Genomic DNA, 10,573 nt, shown 5'->3' on the forward strand with positions numbered 1-10,573 from the left:
TAGATGAAAAAATTGCATCAACGTCGACGTCGACAACCACAATAGGGCCGTTTATCTCTTTTGATTGTATCGAAATTATTTGGTAACTTTAAATACATATAGCCCAAAATATAATAACGCAGTGGCAGTGACAGTTTTTCGAAATCAGCTGTTTTTTTAGAAACACTGCCACTGCGCTATTGTATTTTGGGCTTATGTATGTACTATATTGTATAAGGGAAAAAGCTAAAAATCCGTCAAAAAATTTCTCAAAAAGCTGGATTTCCCCCTCCCCGCAATTTCTAATTTCCTGCCGCTAAATGGACTTCGAAAAAGCCAGATTTGACGGGAAAAGAGCTAAATTGGCAGCCCTGGATATGTATGTACTTACTTATAGTTGGAGTATCTTTGAATTAAGAATGTGTTTTTGACAATGGTGAAGTGAATTGATGCTTAAAAAAATGTGTATGTATATGCAAAACACATGTGTATATGTAAAACTCTTGTAAATTAACCACAAGTTATACCAAAACTGGATAGCATTGGCGATTCATGCTTTCTGTCGACATCGCAGTAAATTCCAATATGCTTGTCTGTATTCATTGGACATGAAGACATATATGAGGGGATTTATACAGGTTGTTAAATAAATAAGTAAATATCCACTTATATTAACAATATGAAACACTGTGGCGCCCTTCCAAATTTTTGTGATAGTTATAGGCAAATGACAGAAAAGAAAAGATATAAAAATAACTAATATCATTTTTAATAATCGTCGATCCTTTTGGCTCATTCTTCCAGGGTATATGGTAGAGGCGTTAGATGTGTTTCCCATAGAAACATATTGGGTTTTCCTAGGTGATATTCTGTTGGACGATGTTTTTAGAGATGGATATGTGATAAAGCCTTGTTGACTGAAATAATTATGAAGATATAATTTCTGTTTCTCTTTTGTTTTTAGCTTACTTTTGAGTTTTCTTCATATCGCTTTCAGGAGCCACATCTACCTTAGGCGGTTCGGTTTGGTTCTCTGTCATCTGAAATTATGTAAGAAATTTATTATTATTTATTTATTTATTATAATACATATTTTCTCTTATTATTTAATAATGATATTTTGGCGCTTTGACCGAGCTTCTCATCCAATTTGTGGTGTGCGTCTTGACGTTGTTACACAAATGAAGGGACCAACAGTTTTACGCCGCCTCTGAACCGCAAATGGATTTTAAAAGAAGCTTTTTCATGGCAGAAATACAATCTGAGGTTTACCGATGCCCGCCTGGGTGCGGCCGCTGCACAGTGGGGTAATCGACCCTGAAACTGGAGATCAATTCATACCTACATTTAATTTAAAATATTTTGATGTATTTGTATAATTAGTTTAGTAGGATATTTTTTATTTATGAAGGTTTTTATGGCATTACCGAAGAGTGAAAAAAGTGAAACTTTAGTTTTTAAATAATAAATAAAGAAATAATTTTTATTATTAACGATAATTTGTTAAAATCATAATCATCATCAATTACAAACTAAATATTATCACTATCACTATCATAATTATCCTCATCATTATCTTCATCACTATTTTCATCACCAGCATCATCCCTTTACGGAAGTACTACTCTCAAAAGATTTCTTCATAGAGCTGATTAATTCACCCACGTTGCCAAGCAATGTAATAATAAGTGTTTTGTTAATTGTTCATCAAAAAGGAAGCATCATTGTCTTTTTTATTTTTAATGCTTTATTTCGTGCTTCCAGGACTTCTTCTGGCAATTGAACACACATAGGTAGGCAACAAAGCGTGGGATATTATCTCTGAATCTTGGATGAAATATTTGTGGAGTGTTGGGGGCATTTTGTCATTCTCCGTCTACCCGTAACTGTGAGTTAAAAATATCATCGCTATCATTATTTGTATTCACTGCACATGCCTTTCATGCATAGAAATAACAAACTATAAACAATAACAATGATTACAATTAACACTAAAAATATGCAATAACAATCTTCACGGTTTCTCATACACCCTATAATTCATTGAACAAATAAATAACGCCATTCTAAGGGCCAGCTTTCCAGTGCCGGGCTGTGGTGTAAATTTAGTTCCAACGCTGTTGTTGTTGTTGTTGTAGCGGCTACAACAACCCCGCCCAGATCGGTTAGTCCCTCAGTCGTTGTCGTCAAGCTCCACTAATGGCAGCCCTAGGAAGCGTGCAGCCTCGACGGGGTCTGTCCACAGGGGCAGGGGCGTTAGCGTGGTGGGGTTTAGAGGACATGCGAAGAGATGCTGTGAGTCATGGGGCGACTCTCAGCATGCCGGGCATTCATTTGGAATATCTTCGCTTAATCTGCTCAGGTATGAGTTCAACCTGCTGCAGTAACCAGAGCATAGTTGGGCTATTGTGGTCCGAGTCTCCCGTGGCAGACTAAGTTGTGTGCCCAGAACGGCATTCACAGTTCGGGAGTCTACCTAACTCGAGACTGCCTCTCTGTGAATGCCTTTAAAGGCCTGTCGATAGGCTGTCGGGTCCAGAGGTTGTTTGATGAACCTCTGGACTTCGTCCGTCAGTTCGTATAGATGCCTCCTGACGTGCCTGGGCGAAGGCTCTTCTGCAAGGAGTTGCCTGTTTGGATGGCCATATCTGTGGCTCCCAACCAGGAACTGCCTGCAGAGCTGTATGTTATGCTTCTTAACTGGGAGCATGTGGGCCTCCTCGTGCAGGTGGTGTTGCGGCGACATCAGGAGGCATCCTGTCGCTGTCCTAAGTGCCGTGTTCTTGCAAGTCTGCAGCTTGCCTGGCTGGCCAATTGCCTTGTATGTTTCCAGCAACGATCCTTTGTCTTTGCCCTAGGTGCTTCCGGCTAGCGACTTGAGGACCTTTTGTACTTTGTTGACAATTGCGGTTGTATGCGCGGAGAAGGAGAGCAGACTATCGAATGTTACTCCGAGTATCTTCGGAGTTGTTCACCGTCGGAATTGATGTATCATCGACGTGAATTCCCAGTTGGAGTCTGACCTCCTTCGTCCAGGTGGTAAAAAGTGTGGCTGAGGATTTTGTAGGGGAGAGGGTTAGGCTCCGTGCAGTGAAGGAGCGAGAAAGCTCGGCGATATAACCGTTTACTTTCGCGCACAAGTCATCAATTCCATCCCCTGATGCCATGATCGAGCAATCGTCGGCATAAGAGACGAGGTTGAGGAAGCTTTGAACTATAAAAGTTAAACAGTAATGGGGAAAGGACCCCACCCTTTGCAACCCCCTGCTTTATTTTCCTCGGTTTCCTCGATTTGTCTCTAAAAGTTACCGACGAGTGACGACCACTCAGATAATTCGCCGACCACCGTTTTAGTCCCTGTGGGAGAGAGGAGGCCTCTATGTCTTCTAGTAGCGTTGAATGGCTGACAGTGTCGAACGCCTTAGACAGGTCCAGCGATACTAGAATGGTTCTCTCACAGGGCCGCTTTCGATTTAGGCCACGAGTTATCTGGGTATTTATGGCGTTAAGTGCTGTTGTTATACTGTGCAAGTAGCAAGGCCCCTAGTGTCTTCGATACCGGGAAAGGAGTGTTATCGGACGATAAGACTCTCTTTTGTTGGCTGGTTTCCCCGGTTTGAGCAGTGGGACCACTCTCCCCATCTTCCAGATGTCTGGAATGACGAGAGTGGCCATTGACAAGTTGAGGACCTCCGTTAGGTACGCTACCCCCGCAGGGCCCAAAATTTTCAGCATCATCATGCATATTCCGTCGGGTCCAATGGCTTTGGAGGCTTTCGCCTTCCCGATGGCTACCCTTACCTCACCGCGGGTGAAAACAAGAGGTGCACTTGGTTTTGGCAGTTTGTTCAGCCTTCTGGTCACTCGACGTTCGGCTTTATCCACTGGAGGATGCAGGATGAACTGCCAGCTAAAATAGCTCGCGCATCGCTCCGGGTCCGACGAAGCGGGTTCACCAAAGTCTATTTCAACTCTGTCGCCACGTCTCGTCGGGTTGGACAATGACCTCACGGTTGACCAAACCTTACTCACACCAGAGGCGATGTTGCAGGTCCTCCGAGTTGAGATCCCTAACGCCGGGATTTCCGGGATCGGCTAGGACAGCCGCTTCTGCAGGAAAATTCAGACGAGGGTCCGAGATGCATCCCGCTTGGATGAAGCGGGCTGCAGCAGCGGTGACAACCCTGCGGAACTTACGTTCACCTACGCGAACGTGTTGGTATGGGTAGTGCAGTGAAGGCGCTTTCAGCAACATCCGCGAAGCCTTTCCAATCAGCTTTAGAAAAGTTGACATAGGTTCGGTGATCCGCAGAAGCAAAGTCGGCTGGTTTATCAATCGAGATGATTATAGGCAGATGGTCTGATGCTAGAGTCAGAATAGGTCGCCATGATACGCTGTTTATCAGACCAGCGCTGACTATTGTTAGGTCTGGCGAGCTGCAGCAGCTGCCCATAACCCTTGTGGGTGCGTCGTCCTTCATTGTTCTGAATGTCGAATCGTCTATCTGCTCAACCAATTGTGTTCCCCTACGATAGTTTGACAGGCTTGAATGCCAAAGACGTGGGCGTCGCCAGGATCGAATTTAGGGCGGGGCCCGACATATAAAAAAATCCCAAAATTTTCATCTTTAAACATTCTGTTTCTGGCATGCGGGAGACGATATGTACTTGCCAATTTGTTTTACAAAAATTATTTAAAAAGCAGACGTCTCGGTTGCTCAGCAAACCGGCTAATCGTTTCTGCAACTATTTCACATTGATTCTTTAAAACAAATTTTCGATGTATTCTTAAAATGCATAAACCTAAAGGTAAATTTTATAGGAAATTAAACTAACAATTTATTAAAACTAGTAGTAACCTCGAAATACGGGCGAGTACTTAGCTCAAAATTTATTTAAAGAACTTCGTGAAAGACAACAATTAATCTTGTATTGCTAGACACCTGATAACCCAGGATAATTTTTAAGTTCTTAAAAGACATTACTCTACTCTAAGCTTCGTGCAGTGGGTCATGAGAAAACCGTCATCTTTAAGGTATAGTCCAACCTTTCACAATATCTGGTATTAGTCTTAATCTGAAACGCAATAATTATTGAAAATTGGCGCCCTTTATGGCGAAAAGCATTTAATATCACACTTTCAAACTAAAGCTTTCTTAAACCTAGAAGCCTAATCTATTTGGGAGTAACGTAAAGCCTTAACATACGCCGTAGAGGCTTATGTACTTAAAAGATAACCTGTGAGCTAAAATATACTTAGTCCTGCCTTATTTTTTAAAGAATATTGAAGTTGTGAGTTTGACTAATAATAAAACATAGTTTTATTAATAAAAACTATAACCACATTTATTTAAAACAACAAAATAAAAAGTAAATGTTGTGTCAAAATTAAAAAAAAACCCATTCCGTATACGCCTCGCAGACGTAGATTATACTTTTAGGGTTAACCCTTTCAGTACAAAAATTCAACCACTGGTTCTAAAAAATTTTAAATATGTATACCGGCTAATTTTGGATCGTTCTTTTTAAAAATCACATACAAAAATGTGTAAAGCTTTGAGGTTTGCGGTCATTCAGGGTCCTTTTTATTGGTCAGTGATATCCTAGGTGTTTAAAAAAGAAAGGGATCTCAGCTAGAGCTCAGCTAGATCCATGGCTAAAGAAAATATTGCACTAGATTTAAAAACAGATATTGAAAAAGGATTTGCCGCTTTGAAATTATTTAAATGTACGTTGGCATACTTCATAAACGCTTTTTTATGTTACATAATTGAGGATGCATTTACAATATCCGAAATCCTCCTTTTTAAGAAAAGCAAAAGAAGAAAAGTAGATGTTTTTGGTACAACGTATAACTGTGAGTCTTTGTACTCTACAATGGAATTCGTAAAGTAAAAATACCGTTCACAATTAGTTGCTTTCGCGTACCTGCTAATTATTGAAAGTTATAAAAATTATCAGCTTTTTGTGTTCGCGTATGCAAAAAACTTGCAAAGTAGGGAAATTGAGAGAGCAAAATGACATTTCATTTGAGGGAAATCTGCTAGTTTCTGCTGGAAAAATTTTTGCCAACAGCAATTTGCCTACAAGAAAACAGCTGATCAAAAACTGCTGGTTGGAATTTACGCAACTCCCTAAATTGAATTTGATGGTTTGGAAGTTAAAATAGTAAAATGCGACTAACTAAACTTATAAGAAGTAAGAAATTATTCGTTTAGTCCGTGAACTGTGTCAGGATAAGACTTCGAGATTTGTTTTCTTAAGTTTTAAATTTTTTTGAATGTAAACAATATTTCTATCAGCTGTTCATCTAATTTGCAAGTTTCTGCAAATTTTCTGTTCGCGTACTATTTTGGATATTTTTCTCTTGTGAGATAACAGATGACATTACGCCGGAATTTCGCTGTTGGACATTTTTTACTGGAGATTTTAAAGGAACGTACCTATTGATTATCCAACATTTAACAGAATTGTTACCAACGGCTTTAACTGACCTAAAACCAGATTTTGAAAATCTCGCCAAAGGGATCTTTTGAATTTTCTTTTATATCTATTTTACGTACAATAGAATAATAATAAAATTAATGTTTTTCCTTTCTAATAATAATTTTATTTAAAAATAAAATTTTTGTTTTTCTTGTTCTTTTTTTTGTGGCTCTTTGTAGCATTTAGAACTTATATGTGGCTCTTTTCGGCCTCGGCCTTGCCCACCCCTGCTATATACATTTTCATACAAGGCAGGATTAAACCAGGGTGTTAGTGATGTGTGTTGCCGTGCCGCCACATGCTGTGCTTGCTGCTGCTGAGGCTGTTGCCCTGTGGTGTTAGTGGTCGGCGTCGCAGCTGGGGGTTGCGACCGAGCGGCACAGCATGGGCCCTCATAGTCGCTCGTCCAATCTCGCGTGGTGCGCAGTCTTGAGCATACCCTAAAGAGACACCAGCCAAGGCATGTGTTGCACTTGACTGATGTCACATTACGGAATATCCTGGACTGGCATACCGTGCAGATTGTCGGAGGAACTAGGTGTTGTTGGCGGTGGCGTGTGGGTGGTGGTGCAGTTGTATCTGTAATTTGGTCTGTTGTGTCTGTGGTATTGTCTATTGTATTGTGTTGTGGTGCGGTGGTTGTTTGTGTTGCTAAGGCGGACTCTGTTGTGCCGTGGAGGCAATACGATTGGTGCAGCAAGGGGCCACGTACGCAGTGGTCCGTTGCCTGTGAGTCGTGAGACCTGAGAGACCTGAGCAAACTCGGAGGTGGCTTCGCCGACCTAAACGGGGTTAGATCGCCGAAACAACAGCCCTTGGTCGGGTAAAACCCGAGTCATTCCGGTACGTAGAACTGGCTGTCGTGAGAATGTAGTTCCAACGCTCGAGCTGGTTGGTTTAAACTAATTTTAGCCAATCAATGTCAGCCAGCTCTTCAATTTAAACGTAGTTTACGTGATCTAAGTTTAAACTGGCACTGCAAAACTGGCCCTAAGCTGTTATTATAAAAGTTAATAAACCAAAATTTAGTTTTATAAATCTGTGCGGATATGTATCTATATAAATGTATACATATATTTTTGATACCTGCAAGCACTAAAAATTTCGCTTTTAAAATAACAGTAAATAAATAAATAACAGTATTTAGCCTACTTTTGATAATATAATTATGAACCTAATAGCTATGCTGTATGTAGGGTAAAACAAAATATATATATAACTATATAAATAAATAGTAACTGAGCAAACAACTAAGACAATAACAATATTACTTTCTTGTTTGTTTTACACTTAGTTTGCACTTGTTATATTTGGTTTTCGTCTACCTCGCGAATTTCGTGCATATTTCACCAACCAGGTTATCACCCTTATTCTAGAGCCCAAATTTTCGTAATTCGTAATTCATAGCTACGTTACGAAAAACGAAAAATTAGTTGTTTTTCGTAGACAGCTGTATGAAGGAAAACAAAGTGGAAAGGAATTAAAAAAAAACATTCATCAAATGCTTATTAATGTTAAAATTATTTGATTCTACATATTTTGAAGGAAACGATGGATTCTATTGTATTTGCAATTGTAGCAGCAGGGTAAAAGCGCGATGGAAATGAATTCAAAAAGATATGCGGAGCTGTCGGGCATAGTAACCATGGATGCATCTATGTCAGCTTCTGGTCGAATTCCTGAACCACAAGCCATTACTCCTCCTATGCCTGAAGAACTGGTTCTCAATCCAGTTAATGCAATAACAGCTTCTTCCAAGCCATTGAAAACATGCACTTTGTTAGGTCCATCACCTGTTGCGCTTGCTTCTGCCTTCGGCCGCGCTTAGGGATTATAACCCTTACTAAGTAGAATTCTCCTTTTTGTGTTGCGGGGAAGAGGGGCTTCCGCATGTCAAAAGTATACAACATTTCTTGTGCATATCACTCCGGCTACGCCGTCCACAGTATTTTTGCGCAGAACCCACGTCGAAATTTGCAAAAAAGTGCATAGTGCAAACCGAGTTTATTAATAAGCTAGTGGTAGAAAATTTGAAATATTTATCTTAAAAAAATGTGAATCTTTTGATTACACGTGTATGTTAAAGTTTTTGGGTTCGGGCTATGCGTTTGGACACAACAACCGAAAATCATTGTACATTAACTAAACCGGACCCACGTTTCTCGATAAGGGGCAACAAACATAATTTTTTGCTTGTTCATATGAAGCAGTGGATAAAAATATACATATTTGCGAAAGGCAAATTTGTTTGTTTAAAAGAATACCATTAATATTTCCTGCAAACACACATCGATTTACGTCTTTTATCTCGCTTCCGACACAGAATTGTTTTCGTACAAAATTACGCAAAAAAGCTGCCAATTTCTTGTTCGTTCGTTTTTGCGCATGCCATTGTTCCGAATTTCGAAGATACGATTCGGATTGCAGCATACTATTTCTTGGATTCGTAACAAAATCCGAATACGAAAGAGTTGCAGAATAGTGGTGTATATTATATAAATCGATATACTGAAAAAGTGCGCAGACATGCCGCAGAATGAAATTATAACTACTAGTGTTCGCCCAGCGGTTGAAATTCAACCGCTAAAATTAAGGATAGTTTATGTGAGTTGAGTTGAGCTGAAATAAAATTTGTTGGAATGGGTTAAGTGGAGGGGAGTTTAGCTTAGTACTTAGCATAACATAACATAGAATAGCATTAGATTCAATAACATAACATATGTAGCATAACACATCACAATATAACATCGCACATTCTTCAGTTGTATTTCCTTTTTATCCCTATCACTTTCTTCCTCTCTATCTTTGTCTCTATCGCTTTTAATGTTTATGTTTATGTTTATTCTCATCCTTGTTTGAGGCTAATCTATTCATGTACATACATACATACATCTTATTCCTAAACTGCTGCTTAGCACGTTTCTTTATTTCACTATCAATATTAAAGCATACATTTAGGAGGCATTTCCGACCCAACCATGTACATGTATGGCATTGGTATTGGTGTGACTTTTGAATTGATTTTTTCGCTCTATTTTAAACTAATTTGAAATTTTAAAAATTGCCTGCACATCAGCATCAAAATACCTTTCTAACGATATGTAATTGTTTATACCTTAGAAGTACAGTTTAGCCGTAAAAGGGGTGTAAAGGAAACATGATTGCCTATTTATATAATTGATAACGTCCAAGGTATATGTAAATGAAAACACGTTTGCTTGATCCCACCTACTTCCCAACGATATGTCTACGTATGTTTATAGTAAAATTCCCCTTGTTTTTATCCCTCCTATAAAAATAAAATAAAATAATTAGAAACACAGTAAAAAAAAATAAGATAACTTTGTATTGCCCAAATACCTGAACAAGAAGGTTACATTGCGGTTTTTGATTTATATTTAAAAAAATTAGAAATAGCTTGGAAATATGAAATACTAAATCACGTTTATCACTTTACGTACGTACTTAAATAGGAAAAATCGACGCATTTTAGAGTATATTGCAAGAAAACAGTGAATTTTTGGGCAAATATTTGATTAAAAAGTGATGTAGAATTTCATCTACTTTCTTTTGGTACTAAAAACTTCTTTGTACTTTGAAATGTGTCTTTTTAATTAATCTCCAATATCGATATCAATTACCCAACTGTGGCGCTGTTAGAAAAAACTTTTTCTAATATAGATGTTGCTCGAACCATGGATCGAACCCAGGTCCCACGGAGTGGTAGTACGTACCTCTAACTACTCTGCCGCAGCGGCCACCATATTTGGTCATATATCTAGGGATGCAAATTTTCAGAGCCAACATCGATACATCGATATTTCGATGTATCGTAAACACTAACATCGATGCCGAAAAAAATCGCCCTAAAACTATCGATACATCGATATTTTCCGATGTTTCTCTTTTTTAATAAGTATGTTACAGGTACTTCATGATTTGCAGGTTTTTACAGGAAGCTGTTAACGTACGCCACCTTCCATAAGGTTTATTAATGGCGAAAACCGCTTTACTTGTAAAACCTGCAAATCCTGAAATACCTGGAACTGACTTAATGCTTGTTAAAATTTCAAGAAACACCTAGTGTCCATCTAAACTGCTACATTGT

At 39.0% G+C, this 10,573-nt stretch overlaps 1 protein-coding gene across 2 annotated transcripts in view; it reads right to left on the minus strand.

The window, feature by feature from the left end:
* Positions 1-206: 206 nt before the first annotated feature.
* LOC108361516 (cholecystokinin receptor-like) overlaps positions 207-10,573 on the minus strand; it is a 32,514-nt gene continuing 22,147 nt past the window's right edge. The window contains exons 3-5 of one of the 2 annotated variants that reach the window (XM_017614145.1): positions 1,252-1,302; positions 949-1,019; positions 207-896 (exon numbers count right to left, since the gene is read on the minus strand). In XM_017614145.1, the coding sequence (XP_017469634.1) occupies positions 530-896; positions 949-1,019; positions 1,252-1,302 (489 nt within the window). In that variant the 3' untranslated portion in view covers positions 207-529. The remainder of the gene's footprint in view (positions 897-948; positions 1,020-1,251; positions 1,303-10,573) is intronic. The other variant, XM_017614146.1, reaches the window with a different exon arrangement.

Source organism: Rhagoletis zephyria, unplaced genomic scaffold (genome assembly GCF_001687245.7).
Source record: "Rhagoletis zephyria isolate East Lansing unplaced genomic scaffold, Rhagoletis_zephyria_1.1 Rzeph_scaffold_00781, whole genome shotgun sequence".
Taxonomy (NCBI): Eukaryota; Metazoa; Arthropoda; class Insecta; order Diptera; family Tephritidae; genus Rhagoletis; species Rhagoletis zephyria.